General features: G+C 39.8%; 1 protein-coding gene across 2 annotated transcripts in view; it reads right to left on the bottom strand.

Moving 5' to 3' along the window:
• Positions 1 to 16289, bottom strand: part of LRMDA (leucine rich melanocyte differentiation associated) — a 721663-nt gene that overhangs the window by 678600 nt on the left and 26774 nt on the right. Inside the window, exons 1-2 of one of the 2 annotated variants that reach the window (XM_030030272.1) lie at positions 15308 to 15448; positions 10720 to 10820 (exon numbers count right to left, since the gene is read on the bottom strand). In XM_030030272.1, coding sequence (XP_029886132.1) covers positions 10720 to 10820; positions 15308 to 15337 — 131 coding nt within the window. In that variant the 5' untranslated portion in view covers positions 15338 to 15448. Of the gene's footprint in view, positions 1 to 10719; positions 10821 to 15307; positions 15449 to 16289 lie in introns of those variants that run through there. The other variant, XM_030030274.2, reaches the window with a different exon arrangement.

Genomic DNA, 16289 nt, shown 5'->3' with positions numbered 1-16289 from the left:
TATAGCATGTCTGGTTTGACATACTGGATCCTGAGCCTGAAAAAAATGCATGGCCCTTTTGCACTTTTATGATACTCATTCTTCACACTTGCATGAGCTAAGGGCTTGGGGATTGTCTTTTTAAACTGAAAAATCATCTCCAAGATAATTTATATAAAGATGATTTCGGTAAAATGCAAGATATCAAAAATGGCACAAACCACAAGACAACATATAAAAAACAAGGAATGGATAAACAGAAGTTTTGTAAGGATTTTACTTGCCAAATGCCAACTAGCTATTTGTACCATGACCACTCAGCAGGTTTGTTGAATACTGGAGGACAGAGACCCTTCTTACTCGGTGATTGGTGAGCAAAACTAGCCAAGTTCTTTACATCTGCAACGAGATGCTGGGAATCTTGTGCGTTGCATTAAAGAGAGAAGAAGATACCTTTCAAGAAAACAGAGAGGAAAAGACAGAGACAGTAGCTCCAGGGTTAATGCAGGTTCTTCCCTTCAGTCAAGCTCCTTGTCCTCAGACAACAGTTATTTCTGCAGTTCTTCGCTCTTGTTTCACAACAGCAGTGATGAGGAAATACTGTTTTAGAGTAAGAGAGATTAAGGAAGTCAGAAAGTAAGAATGGTCCATCTGATTACTATACTTATAATGTGCTCTTTATCATGCCCTTTTCTTTAACCCTCTATACTCTTTAAAAAAAGTAGTTCTTAGTCTTAAAATCCAGATAACCACAGACTACACAGAAGTCACCAAGACATTATTTGCCATCTACTGACATTCTCTAACAGCTAAAACAAGTGCATCAACCTATTTCTCCGCCAAATGCCAATAGTTGCCATAGATTGCGGTAGTCTTCCATTTATTAACTAACTGATTTTGTCTCAATCTGACGCAGATTCCTGTCATTCAGAACAGAATTCAAAACAAAAGCTGATTTTTGTTTAAGACTGATTACAGTTCTCACAAGAAGAGCTGGGTTGACTGTGCCAGTGAATTAAGCCCTGCGGGTACCCAGAGAACAAGTGCAGACTGTGAGGATTTAGCCTCTAACATCACTTCAAAAAAACAACTTCAATCTCACACAGGAAACCAGATCAAGAGAAAGCAGTTCACTCCCCGCTCATTCAAACACAAAGAAAACGATGTGATGCAAACATCAGTTCACTGGGAAATGCTCCGCCTCAGTCAAAAGGTCTTATCAACAGCCTTGAGTCAATGGATGGTTAATATGACATCCGATCTCTGTTCAAGTCCAATGAGTTTGTTATTCACCTTTGTTCAGGAGTACAGATTTCACCTTTACTCATGATTGCAACAGCCCCTTAGGGATGGATATCACCAAAAAAACAACCTTCAGCATCCACCACAGCAATATTTTCTTGCTATATTTAAGGATGTAACAGTTCAGGCTCACAACCTTATTTTCCTTAATGTCAAATTGTGCAGTATGTTTAACATTTTTACCAGATTTAATGGCTCTAGTAATCCTCCTAAGAATTCTCCACTGCACAACATGAACACACACTGACCCCCTCGCCAAAGGTTCAGGCAACAAGCTTTTGCCCAATTCTGCCACGTGATACGCTCTCAAGACAACACCTTCCATAATGTTAAGGCTTCTTGAGAAAAGCAGAACGGAAAACAATCTTATGTTCTGATCTGTCAGATACAGTAAATCAATGGATAATGGCCAGCACTGGAGGTCAGAGGTATATATACTACAGTGTTTTCACAGTCCGTTAGTGACTATGTGGCCATAAAAAGTCAAGCAAGGATCAATGGACAAAAAGAGAGGCTGTTGGGACTAAAGAAGATAACAGCCATCAGTACAAGATTGAAATATAACAATTTATACTCTAAGTTTGTCCTTACATACTACTGAGTTTGGAAAAATAACATATCCATCAAAAAACCAACTTACATCCTTGGCACAGTATGCTGAAATCAGTGAGATATTTAAGTACATATCATAAGCCATTAATCTGATATTTTTAAAATTAGTCATTCACTGGTTCCCTTCATATCAACAATAAACCAATGACTGCAAATAAGACACAGCAGGAAAATACACAAGTCATGAAAACAGACACAGAAAATACTATGTAAAGGCAAATATTCTATAGCCACATTTAAAGTTGACAAAGTAACAGAACAAAGGCATGGCTACTGTATGAGAGCCAAGGTATATCTTAATAGTATTTTTTAATATTATTCAAAGTTTTCAAATGGGGAAAAAAAGTTTTCCTTATACATTACCCAGATCACATCTGGTTCCCGTTGAAATGCCACTTTTCAAAAGGGGGAGGCATGGTGGGAGGGAAGAGGAGGGGAAGAAAAAAGCAAGGAGTAGATTTAGTTTTGATTGTCTATCGACTGTCAAAAGTAGAATTCATATTTGAAGTCTAAAAACCTTTTTGTTACTGGTAATACTCTCTTTCCATTTTTACAATAGACATACACCTATAAAGCTTTATCCTACACAACACCCTAGGTATTACCCATGTAGAAAGTGAACCCACCATCACACTTGTCTTGAGTCCATCTAGTAGGATAAGACTATTTCATAGTTATTTTAATAGAAAGATAATTATGCATAAGGTAGGCGATAGTGATTAATAAATATGTAATACTTCATCTGAAAGACCATTACATCTGTAAATTTTAAATAATTTAAATGATTCCTTGTATATAAATATTTCATTTAGCAAATTGATTTCCAACTGAACTGCTTCTAAAGAATGACCACCTTTAGCAGTGTTAGTGTACATTTATTTTCAGACATTCATAGCATTTCAACATTACTTAAAAAACAGCATCTTGTGCTTACTGTAGGACATCCCTTACGGGTAAACTTTAAGTAACCACCTCAAACTACAAACCTACTCATTTAACTTGATATGTTACTGCAATAGTAGGAGAAAAATTATCACGAATTTAGACATTTCAGATTGCTTAGCTGTGGAAAACACTATCTCTTTGTTGAAGCCTCTAAATACAATTCCACTTACCTTGAAACAGTGAACTATTTCAAGTATAAAATTTACAAACATTTGTAAACCACTGTTTTCTTAGAGTAAGAAAGAAATCTCAGCTACTACTAAATGTCTTTTTTTAAAAAATACAAAATCTTTAATACTTAAACATATTAATTCTCTTTTCACATAGTAAACTGTGGTCATGCTTGAAAGAAAACAAAAAAACAAGGAGAGTGAAACAGATTAACTGCATAGCTCCAATACACTTATTTCAGACAACATACTATAAATCATCTTGAAACAAAACAGGCAATTATAATGTGCACAAATGTTATGATACTATGCATCTCTACTGGTCCAATGGTTCTAAATTATTGAAACCGATGGCTGAACAAGGGCATATTGTTTCAACACACTTGGATTACTTGAATGATTTGAATTCTTTCTTTAGCTATCCAGTGCTGTGCAGATCTCTCTAATGTCAATAAACAGATAGATGTCTCCTAGATAATTCAGGCCACATCTAAGGGGATTAAAATATATGACCAAAATTTCCGTAGCAATGTGTTTTGTTTGTGAAGAATCATGATTTTTTTTTCCCTTCAATGCTGTAAGCATCTAAAATTGAAGCAAATACATACATTTTCCTTCAAAGCATTCAGTGAGAACAGAACAGCAGCTCCTTTCTCCTTCTAACCACTACCCCATATTTCAATCCTCTTCACCTCAGTGTAAAATAAACACGAGTGAGAGCCATAAGACAGAACCATTTCAAAACACAATCAGCTATTTGTAAACAACACTCTTTCTCCTGCAGAAAATCTGCAACTGCTAGTTGCAAGAAAAAGCAGCAAGTAAGGTAAATCAATTAGCTTGCTAATTTCTCACCCTCATTTATTTAGCTCTGCACTGTATTTGTCGTAATTGACTATAATTATGTTAATTACTAACTCCAGCATAATTACTATATTTATTGTCATTGAGCACACTATGTACCCAAAGCAAAGCTGGCATTTGTCGGGCATCAAAAAAATAAATAAATAAAACCACACAACTGTCAGGAGGGGTTTCTCTGAAAACTGCCTGATATACCTTCAGCAAATGAAAGGGCAAAAGAGATTTCATGCAATGCTAGTTTGAAAGCATCGGTTCATTAAGGATATTAATTTTCTGATAACTACACATTTAAGCATGACACACTGGAGCAGTATCTACAGGATTTAGCAATTATTAATGCGTGACAGTTTCAAATGCTAAGTGAATCAATTAAACAGCAGCATTCACAATTTGAGAAGAGATAACTGCTTCATAACTGCCTAAGACTACAATTTTCACATGACAAAAAAGGGCCATTCAGGCTCCTTCAAAACCTGACAGGTCAAGAAAGAAGTTTGAAACAAAAGCACCTTATAACCATCATCTCTCCTCTTTACTTGTCAGATCAACTTTGCTAGTGTCTCCGCTGAAATGGCATCACCATGCCAGCTGCCACAAGGTGATTTTTCTTGTCTTGTCAAAGAAATCTTTTATTCTATTTGCTCTGCATTAACATGTTACATTTATTGATCAAGCCCTTTCTGCAGCCACAGCAGGGCACTGTGCTCTTATGCCTAAGGGGGCTTTGATGTCCTGGTGACATTCTAGACCGAATAATGCACATACTAAATGGATTTAATGCAGAAATGTGTTTGTGCATGACAGCTACATTAATAACAGCCCCTCACACTGATAAATATGCAATTGCTACGATTAAGAGTTACCCAATTATGGTGAAAATATTTTTCTACCTTATAAATAAAACCATCAAAAAGTTTTAACAATAGTGCATTTTCTTCAACATTTTAAAATGCTATAAAGATCAGTCTAAAGACTTCTAAAAAATATGTCATGCTTTGTTTTGAATTCTGGCTTTTATTTCCATTTCTCTTTTGTTGTTGATCTTCCTGTTCTGCATGTCTTATTGCTACACAGACTGGGAAGGTGGCAAGGAAAAAAAAAAAAAAAGCCTCTCTTTCACATACTCAATTTACAAAGAAGAACATGCCCTCTAAAACTGAAGCCCAGTTTCAAACTGCCACTTGCATATTCCCCCAGGCAAGAAAACAGTAGGCAGAAGAGAGAAACAAACAATCTCTAGTCCACAGAGAGGATATTACAAAGCCTCAGCCTCACAAAAGTCATGGAGGAACATTCCAGACTAGGATTAAAGTTCAAGGGGATGTTTTCATACATACAACCTCTTAATCGGACAGTGGAAAATATGCACAAGCACACACTGTGCAAATTATTCATGCTTCTAGCAGAAATAATCTGCACCCTAGAGAGAGGGAAGAGATATCTGTATCTCCACGAGCACAATTATTGGATTAATCCTCCCTCATTGGCCAAGATTAAAGATTCACTCTCCCTTTCACCTCATAGTTTAGACCCAAAAGAAGTCTTTGTAATAAAAAGAAAAACAACTTGCATGTTTAAAACTACTGAGGACAAAATTAGAAGATGGACTTCTCTGTGAATTGAACTGTAGATGTTATTTATAAAAACATGGCACCTATCTGTACAAAAACACTGACATCTGTTATTCAAGCGCTGGAGTGCATTTAGGCTTTAGTGTGAAAGCAGAAATTTGGCATAAAGAAAGTTTTCTAAGACAAATAAAAAACCTTTGAATAGGTTTTTTTTTCCTCTCCACAAGACAGCAAGATGCACCTAAAAAAAAAACTTTGTATTTCATCCAAATCTCTTCTCCCTACCCGCATTACATCCTTCCTACTTATTTATTCCTTTCTTTCCTTCACCAGTGATTATTATTCACCTTTTTTTTTTCCAATGAAATCTTCAACTTCCAATGATCAACAATAGTTTTTCTTTCCCCCTTGAAATCCTTTTCAGCAAAGCCTCCCAGTAACACTAACACATCAGTGACTTTCCTTCCCATGCTCTATGCTTTCATTAAATGGGAACCAGTGAATGCTTTCCACATATTATGAAACAAAATAGTGGCCTTTACAGTAGTCTGTTATCAGGGAAGGTTATCAAATACAGTTGCCGTGACAGACTCAGGGGCAGATTTCCAAAGCAAAACATCTCTGCTCCTGAAACATGCCTTATTGAAAGCACATGGTATAAATAGTTCATTTCTAAAGTAGCTGAAAATCACTACCAATATCAAATCAAAACAGCTGCTACAACTCGGGCCATTTTATGGTGATCACACCAATAAAGCTGCTGAATCATAGTATAATTTAGGTCAGAAGGGGCACCTAGAGGTCATCTAGTCCAATCCCCTGCTCAAAGCAGGACGTCTTCAAAGTTAGATTAGGTTGCTCGGGGCTTTGTCCAGTTGCGCTTTGAATATCACTGAGGATGGAGATTCCACAGCCTCTCTGGGCACCTCTTCCACTCAGCCTTTCACATCGTGAAGCCTTTTCTTACAAACAGTTGGAAATTCCCTTGCTGCAACCTGCGACGACTGCCCCTCATTCTTTTGCTGTACATCTGACAAGAGTTTGGCTCCATCTTCTTCACAACCCCCCGTTAGTCCGAAAACGAAACTAAAAACATTAGAAACTATTTAAACAAAACCTGTAAGGAAAACAGCATGAGAGGATTTCCGTCCCCCAGAGATGTAAACAGGAAGCAATCCAGTGGCACCGTATCTTGCTGATTACAACTAGCATGCTTTTAAGTACACACCAATTTTTCCCTTTGCCTCACAAACAACAAACTGCTCTTACTCCTCTTTTTTCCCCCAACATCCCCATAAAAAGTTCCCTTTTGCCATTCACCTCTATCTCTCCTTTTCCTCCCAGGAAAACGGGGAGATGCGTAACCATTGCAACTGGTAACAGTCACTTTGCTTTGGCTGCCAGAAGAAAGAGAATTGGATCCATGTATCATTCAGGGTAACCAAGGAGAGAGAGTAGGTCTTGGAAAAAGGCAAACAAGACAGACAATTCTTTTAAAGAACAACTTTTTGTGATTATTTAATCAAGTGTTGCTATTAAATTTACTACATCTGATGCAAAGACAATTAAGCATCTACAAAGACCCTAATTTTTATTTAGTAAAGAGGAAGGGGCTCTAGCCTGGGAAGAACTCTGAAGTCAGAAAAAATTGGTGAAAAATATACATTTTCCTCTGTATTAAATTGTCAATACAAAAGAACTAATGACAACCTTCCCCCGCTCCAATTTAGTTCTCCTGTCCTGTGTACATTTATGCATTTACATGACACCCAAAAAGAAAAAAATCAGAGAAATCAGAGTAACAAAACCACCACACATAAGAACATTGAATCCACATAACTACTCTTCTTTGCAGAAAAAAAAGACGACAGACAGAAGTGCCATAACAACCAATAATTAATTAGAAGATATCCCTATTTTTTTTTAGGTTATTATGCAAATCTGTAACAACTCAACAAGTTTAAAAAAAAAAAGGGGGGGGGGGGGGGCAGGAGGAGAGAAACTCCTTGGTTTGTACAAAACCAAAACAGCATCTCTTGAAATACTTTATTAAGGGACAAGCTTGGCAGAAGTTATTTGTGTGTAAGTCACAAAATATAGCATGTTTGACTAATTCTTTCCCACTTTACTAACGGCATCAGCCAGTCTTCCCACCGTTTTTCCAGTATACCTGGACAAGCCTCCAAAAAGACACATTTACAGTGGAAAGCCTTAAATGGCAAAATAACTTACCTGGCTCTATCCTGACTTTTGCAACAAAGTTATCTACGTTCTAGCAGTATCAAAATCAGTACAATTCACTAAAGCAATTGTTCAATCAAGTATTACATTATATCAGTTGCATAAGAAAGTTTTGTGACATCTGTATCATGCAGTACAAATACATCTTTCTGATAAGACTCTCTAAAGTGGATAAGCATGTGTGTGTGCGCACAGTAAAGACTGCAAGTCTACAACTGCACACAACTTCTGGTCCAGAAAGGACAGCACTGGCACTGTCTTGCAAGAAGAGTTTGCTGCCAACTGACCACAAAGCTGAACATGTTACTGCAACAGAGATACCGCTCTTTCTCACCATGCAACTACGCCCATGATAGCAATATCAAATAACACGACTGCAAATACTGTTGCCCACAAAATAAATAAAAAAAAACCAAAAAAACAACTTCCCTCTATGCTCAGTTTCTTAAATTCTTAATGCAATTGTTATGTTGTCAGAAACTCTATTGACACTTTTATGTAACAGAATTTATTGCCTGCCACAGGAGGATGATTGCTTCCCAAAATGCACTTGGCAGTAGCCATACTTCCAGAGCATAGGACACAGAAACCCTATAAGCAAAACAACATTAAAAAAGGTTGGTAAGTACTTATTTACTGCCTAACACTGAGAACAGGTAACTGTTGAAAATTTCAGCACTTCTCTGGCTTAAAATTCTCAGGCTAAAAAATTAGCGATCACTGAAATGTTTTTTTATTTCAAAGAACACACACACACTCTCATCTAATAATGAATCATATTATAATGAAAACTCACATCTTTACTGCAAAATAACTATTTGCCAGCAAAGCACAATATTCTCTTTATCTTTTTCTAGATTTTGATCACCCTTGGTCTTCTTCATGCAACTTACACCTTTACCAACAGATAGAAAGTTTTTCTAGAAAAATCAAACTCCTTTTTAAAGAGACATTAAGTTTAGAGTTTCTTCCCCACTGAACATACTAAAATATATTTTTCAAATTAAACATTCACTGATAAAAATCATAAACTCATCACTATACTACAGCATTGTCAGATTTTTCAAGCAATAATATTTGTTTAAAGATGACAATGATCTCAGTGTTTACACTTGCTTCAACAGCTGCTCAAGACATCTCTTCTATATTCACACTCATTTAAGGCTATGACATTTTTTCTACATCTTATCTGACTCTATATATAATATGCAGGCACAGTGTTCATATATGAGTGCAGACCAGTCTGAACAGCTACTGTGTAATAAATACTTCGTTCTTAGTTTTTGTATGCTTAGTATATCTATCACAGCTCAAATAAGAAAACATTACTGCTCTCATCACATTTAGTATTAGCTTCCCTAAGCTATAAAAGAAAAAAAAAAGGCAGGGGGGGACAGGACAAAAAAAAACAAACCACACCAAAAAAAATCCCCACAAACCAAAAAAAAACCCACCTCTCCTCTTTCCACAGATCTGATTTCTGACCTTAGAATACTTCTACAGGTTTACAACAGCAAGCTATCATACATCAAAAGTTGATTGCAGCTACCCCAAAAACTAGCACTTTCTCTCACGTTTCCCCACAAAAGATTTTAACACTTCCCCCCCCCCCCAAACCCCAATAAAGCCAAATTATATCCCTTCTGAAAAAACAGGCTAAGTGATAGTGTTTTGGGTAGCGCATGAAAGAAGGGATGAAAACACAGATTTGAGAAATATACCAATTAATTTTTCCATGAAAACATGAAGTAATGACTTAAAGTTTTAAAGTGGTATTTTACATCTAGATTTAATGTTAATATTTTACTTTATGAAATAAAATGAACTCAGAGGAACTGTTCCTCAAATCACGTGCTAAATCAAAGAAACAAACTTTTTTTTTCTAGATGTAGTACCTCCAGAGGTGTAAAGAAGGAGCAGTCTTGCTGATAACAGGTTAAATATAAATACACATGCAGAACTTGAATTATCTTCATGACAAAATGAAAAAATGCCCATTCAATTCCCTCCCCCAGCAAAATTCTTCTGCTTACAATTTCTACAGGTACGGAGTCATCAGCCAGAAGTATAAGACAATAACAATCTACAGATTGTTTAGTGCCTCCTTTGCTCTGCTACCTCTTGCATGTAGGAATCAGTCTTTCAGAGTTGACAGTGGCTCAAGATAACATTTATGAGTGTCAAGTAAGTTAAAACCAGTGGCTGTTCCCCCCAGAACAAGACACCAGCACACTACTTTTATGTGTCTTACCCCTCACAAGCAGACTCTAAGCTTACCCTCAATAAAATAAAAGGAAAACTCAAGACAGTCCAACCCTACCACTGAAAAACTATGCTTTTTCTTAAGAAGACAACTACACTCCATTCCTTTCTCCCTACTTACCTACAGAGTTGCCAGCCTGAAAGATACACTGCTGAACCAGGCTCTCTCACAAGGATTCAATGAAAAACGATACTGTAATAATGAATGGGAATACTATAGAATTCTAAATCAATCCATATACTAAAATAATTAGAATTTATGTATAAATTCTAACTGCACTTAGTTTTAGCACTTAACTACACAGCTGCCCAAAAATAAAATCATACAACACAGACACATCATCTGGGAAAAGAGCATTACAAACCATTTATAGTAATAACCAGAGATCTACAAATAAAAAGAAGGGAGAGAAGCACACACTTACTTGTATTCTGGTTAAGAACAATTCACTTTGGATCCCATTCTTCAATTCTTCAGGTAGTGATGCTAATTTTCCATTTTGAGCAGAGAACAAACTAGAAGCTCCTCATTGGGCATCATTTATATTAACATGAGAAATTTCCAGACTCACCTGGTTGTTTGTCTCCTTTTCTTGCATACTTGGAACACAAATATTACCTATAAAACAGTGTCACCCTCTTGATAACAACTAAATGTACCTGACATACATGTTTGTTTCTACTCTGGGGAAAAAAAAAAAAAAAAAAAAAAAAATCTATTTTTTGAGTTGGTGTCCCATATTGCACTTGAAAATCTATATAATGCCACATACCTTAACAAGTTGAAGCTAAGATCTAGCCTTTTTGCCATATGTCCATATTTTCTTCCTAGGAATTCTGGAATTTCTTCACAGTCTTGACTAATGTAGGACACCTGAAAATCGAAAGCAAAAAGGAAACATTCCATAAAGTGGATTATTTAGCTTCCTGTCCAGATTCTGTCTTGTTGATCCAATGACAACACACAATATAGTAAATATTTGTTACAGCTTTAAGCTACATCAGTTTTACTGCTGTAGAATCCATCACAATCTCATTTTCCTATTGATACAATCAGCTTAATATTTATTACATCTATAGTCTTATGTACAATGTGTTGTCTCCTTTCAGGTAAAAATAATTTGATTAAATGCATCGCATTTCTTCTATTCCACTGTTAATACTCTGATCAAACATTACTTTGTATTACCCTTCTGATACACTCCAGAAGAAACTTTTTTTGAAAGATCAGAAGCCATTCAAAGGACTTTCTAGTTTGCCTCTCAGTACACAACACACTAAAAGATCACTTTCTAAAGTTTGGTCCAGAAGTACCTAAGCAGTATACTGTCAATCCATTCTCACAACCATTCCTTGAGGAGCTTATTATTGCCAGTGGTATGCTAGGGACAGAGCAAGAGGGCTGCCTGAGATCTGAAAAACCAAGCATGAACACCCATGTTCAGATCACACTGCTCCTTTTACCCAAAATACTTACGAATGTCTTTCCTCTTTTTCATACTAGTCCATCTAACCCACCTTTAACAATCATAGGAGGAATTAGTGGTAGCAAAAATACAGTCTATTCAGATTTTTTTTTTTTAGCCAGGATTAAGTGAGTGATAATATTTCCAGAAAAATGCAAACAATAAAACAGCTAAACTTTTTCTATTCTCTCTGCTGTATTGTCTTTGGTTTGATTTCTTCAAAGAATCCCCACCAAGCCTGCCAAACCTGTCGTCATGAATTCTATACATCTATATTGGCTCATCCTCCCAGTGTTCAAAATGTCAGTATAAACATTGACATTTCAGACTTTGTGCTAAAGAAATCTTAGTTGCGCTTAAATGGCAACTTGCTAGTTAAGTAGATTTCAACACTGTGTTAGACCACTATCAATAAGATATTGCTATTATCTAAATATTTAATATAAAGTCAATTTCAAGACCATATCCCATTGGTCTAAAAGATGTTAGATGAAAAATATGTAAAAAAGTCAGTCAAACTTTGTTTTGATAGAATTTCACTTTCTGTTAAAATAGAGACTCCTCTGCAGAACAGAATGACAGTATGTACTTTTGCAAGTCATCCCAGTCTCTTACACTCTAAAAATGATTGCAATCTGATAATACTATATTGCATCCCATTTAATTCATTTTGTTCAATAACATCAACAGATAAAGCTGACAACAGTGAAATAATTTTTACGAGCAGAAAACAGGTGGCTTGAAGCTCAGTTTAACAACTTCTTCCCCTTGTTAAACCATACCTGCTCTTGCAATAAATTCTGCTACCAGACATACACATGACTTCAGCAAATACAAGGACAAAAGGGAAAGGAACTGTTTTGGGTAGTTGACATCCTAATGGTTTGGACATAACAGAAACCATTTTGCAGAATTTATTGAATTAAATATGTTTTATTTTTCCTCCAGTTTTCACCCAAGACAACTACAACGCACTTTACAACATACATGCAGGTATGCATACAAGAATTGCTTCATTCTTCACTGAATGGTAGATTTCTTTAAACTAATGCTTGCAAACCTTTGGGAAGACACCACGTTAACAGCAGGATAATACTCTGGATTAAGCATTTAGTTCAATGTAACACATTGAAACAGAAATGACTAAAATATGATGCCTATTAACACTAGGAGTGCAAGACTATCTTGAGCAACTACAAACATAGCAAGAGCACAGGCCACCACTTTCCTTTTCACCCCAAGAGGAGTGGTGGAGAAGGAGCAAGAGACTCTTGACATGCATTCCCACTGCTTCAGAAACTTACCTGGCTATAAATGTTCTAGCTCCACAAGAAATGAAGTTGAAGAAAAAAGGTCATACAAATGTGTTTTTGAGCACACAGGAGGCAAAATACATAAAACGTTGCTAACTTCAGCCTTTGCACTGTTATAATATACAAATACATTTGCATAACTGGTACAAACGGATTATTCACAGGCATATTTGCAGATGAAATATAGTTGTCATGACTATTTAATGCTGAGGCCTTGTAAAAGGAATTTTACTTCCACAAAGTCCACTTCAGCACACTCACAGTACGAGCACCTTTTTCAGTTTAAAACAGATTTACTTTTCCACAAAATACACAAAGTGCATTCAACTTCAGATTTCTATACCTCACATACATAAACTTGCTTCAGATACCCAAGAACTCTCTCTACTGTAAGAACAGCAGCGACTGCCAGCGATGCAATACATGATAAGCCTTTCTGAACAAGTTTTCAAGAGTTATTTCCCTACTCTTCTGCTCTTTAATCCTTGAACAATGCTGATATAAAACAAGACTTCAGTAGTCCGAACAACAGAAGAATAACATTTCTTCATTTTCATTCTTTCAGTTCAAAGGCATTTACCCAGAAAACAATAAATGTACATAATTCCGTATTCTTCCTTTTGCATCCATCTCAAATACCCTCAAAATGAGTATAAGCTTTCAAGTACATACCCAGAGATGTCATCACTGAGAAATGAGAGCAAGCATACTTTTCCCAAGACTCCTCAGTTCTTTGGGTGCAAGGCGCATCAGTAACAGCAGATTTCTTAGATTTTTCTATACCATCACAGAACATCATGTGGGATTAAAAACTGGATGTAGATGTTTCCATTGCCTAATTCTCCAACTCAAATCTAATTCAGGTTGGTCACACTCAATCATTCTTATTACTGATGCCCTGCTCAATATCCCACTGAAACGTTCAGAAAGTTTCCTGCAAATCCCAGCATCAGATAGCCTATGGACATCTCAGACATTCTTGCAGACTCTTCAACACTCTTCATGTAATTCAGGAAAAAAATGTTTTTACAAAGTATGTGAAACATAAGTTAACCAGTCAATAGCAGTTGCACCTCTCTTCTTCTTTAGTTTCAGAGGATATTACCATTTAATCTCTGCAATCATTTTACCATAATATTGTAATCTTAGTAACTCATAAAGTAACATCTTTACTAAAGGAAGTTACCAAATATGTCATGTATGAACTCTAGATATTGCATATTCCCTTCCATTGAAAGGAATTACATCTGGAGAATATTTCCAGTCAGTTGAGCATTATATTTTACTCTATGCTCTTAGAAGATTGTACGTTAGGCACATAGCCAAATTAAGAATATGCTTTACTCAAAGGGGCTCAAGGCACACTCAAGGGAAGAAGGCAGCTTGTTACTCAGGGCCATACTGCACCACAGAGACCACAGGAACCGTTTCCTGCAGCAGCTGCAAAATTAGCCAATTGCCTCCATATCACACACACTTACATAAATTCCACATAGAAATAGTGACCAGATTAAAGAAGCAACTAGATGGGCAGCACCCTGGTTTAATGGCAAACCATTTTCAAAAAGAAGACAAGCTTCTTTTATTCTTTCTTTTTTTTTTTTTTTTTTTGGGGGGGGGGGAATTTGTTAGTTTTAGTCACAGGTTCAGCAGTAAATGACATCAATTTTTAACCAGAAAAAATTTCAGTAGCCAAATAAGGCGCTGGGTAAAGGCCAGTAGGATTTGTTTTAGTTCCCAACTTCCCTCTTTAACCAAAACTAAACAGACATAGTGTTTACTTTCAGCGGGAACAACACTTAGCATATTTCAGTCCTTCTCTTTCGGCTTATTCCCGCAGCCTACTCAAACCTGAGAGCGGCAGGGTCCAAGAGCAACCGGAGGTCGCTCTGGAGCACGACGCGCTCCTCGGGCCCACCGGACCCCGCACCGGGCTCCACCGCCGGCTGCAGATCTTGCACGGGAGTGAACTGTTCCAGCCGCACTGCTCGCACAGCAAAGCCTCAGAACACGCCTGTTGCATTTGAGCAGGCTACAGCAGCAGCAAAAGCGGCAGAGTAAGAACCCCCTGCCACCAATGACCGCGATGCTCCGTTACCTGTCCCTCAAGAAAGAGCACTGCCAGGACACGCGCACACCCCCACGCCGTGCCACTCTGAGCACACCCCGGGGGCCGCCCCGCCTTCTCGCCCCCGCCGCGCCGCCTCGCCTCGCTCCGGCCGCCCGGCGCTTTCGGGAGCAGGGACGGCTCCTCGGCTCTTTCCCTGCGGCGGCCTCGGAGCAGCGTGTTTGCGAGACAGGCGATACCTGAGCAGCGTCCCGTGGCGCGGTGCCTACGTGCGGCTGGCAACTAAAACGCCCCGGCCCCGTGCGAGCCCACCGCCCCGCCTCCTCCCCCAACCCAGCGGGCGCCTCCCCCGGCCCCGGCGGAGCGAGGGCCCCGGCGGAGCGGCGGGGAGCCGCTGCGTGGAGCTCGGGCGGCCGCTCCCAGTGCCGGGGGCGGGGACGCGCCGGCCGGGGCGGGCTAGCCCCCGGCAGGTGGGGCCGCCGTGGCCCGGGCCCCGCGAGCCGCGGACACTTACTTGGGCTCCGCTCACCACGACCCCTGCCATGGCCGCGGGGGCGGCCGCGCCGGCGCTTCCGCGGGCTCGGGGCTCGCGCGGGCTCGGGGCTCGGGCCGCCGCCGCTTCCTCGCGGCAGTCAGCTGACGCGGGCGGAAGCGCGGCCGGGCCGCGGGCGGGGGCGGCGGCGGCGCCGCGGGGCTCCCGCCGCCACCTGCGGCCCGGCTGAGCGCGCCCGCAGCGGCCCCGGGGAGGCCCGCGGGCGTCCTGCCGCCCCCGGCGGCCCTCGCGTCCGGCTGGCGCCTCGGCCCCCCGGGCTGGTCGCCCCGAGGCCCTGCCGCGGGCTTGCCGGCAGGACCGTCCCGCTCCAACGCGGCACGTTGACGGAGGCGGCAGGCGAGAGCCTGGGGCTGGCTGGGGCGAGGGTCTGCGGCTCCAGGCGTCGCTGTCCGGCGGCTGCTGCAGGCCCCGCGGCGGTGCCTTGCCCGGGGCGAGGGTCCGACTGCCGCGTCTCGACGCTCGGCTGGGACCGCGTGTTGGGTTGTAACGGTGGCGGGGTAGGCCCTGGGAAGAAGCGACGGAACTAGCTGACAGGAGTGACAGCGACGGAGCAGTTGGGGCTTGGATTTCATTCCCCATAAGGAGCTAGGTGACTTGGAGAGTCGTCTGGACCGGCCTTCCACCTGCGGAGCAGCCCATTAACATGCGGCATAAAGCGTACCTTGCCTTTGAAGAGATGTATGCCGCTGGAAAAGCGACGCTTGCGGAAATAATCCCACGCGATCTACAGGAGACGTCCACATCCCCACAGTGATATTTTTTTGTCTATGGAATATAGGGTAATTTGTGTCGAAAACAGAAACACCTTTGGAATTATCAGAAATACCTGTCAAACTAGTCCTTCCAGGGCATGAGAATTTGCTAATTAAAATAATGGCACGATGGTAGGTTATCACTGGTTAGGCAGAGTAGGGAAATTGAAGGTTTTCTGTAAGAATTTTAT

The sequence above is a fragment of the Aquila chrysaetos genome, chromosome 11 (assembly GCF_900496995.4).
Source record: "Aquila chrysaetos chrysaetos chromosome 11, bAquChr1.4, whole genome shotgun sequence".
NCBI lineage: Eukaryota > Metazoa > Chordata > Aves > Accipitriformes > Accipitridae > Aquila > Aquila chrysaetos.
The sequence above is the reverse complement of the archived record's forward strand: the minus strand, read 5'-3'. Positions and strand labels throughout refer to the sequence as shown.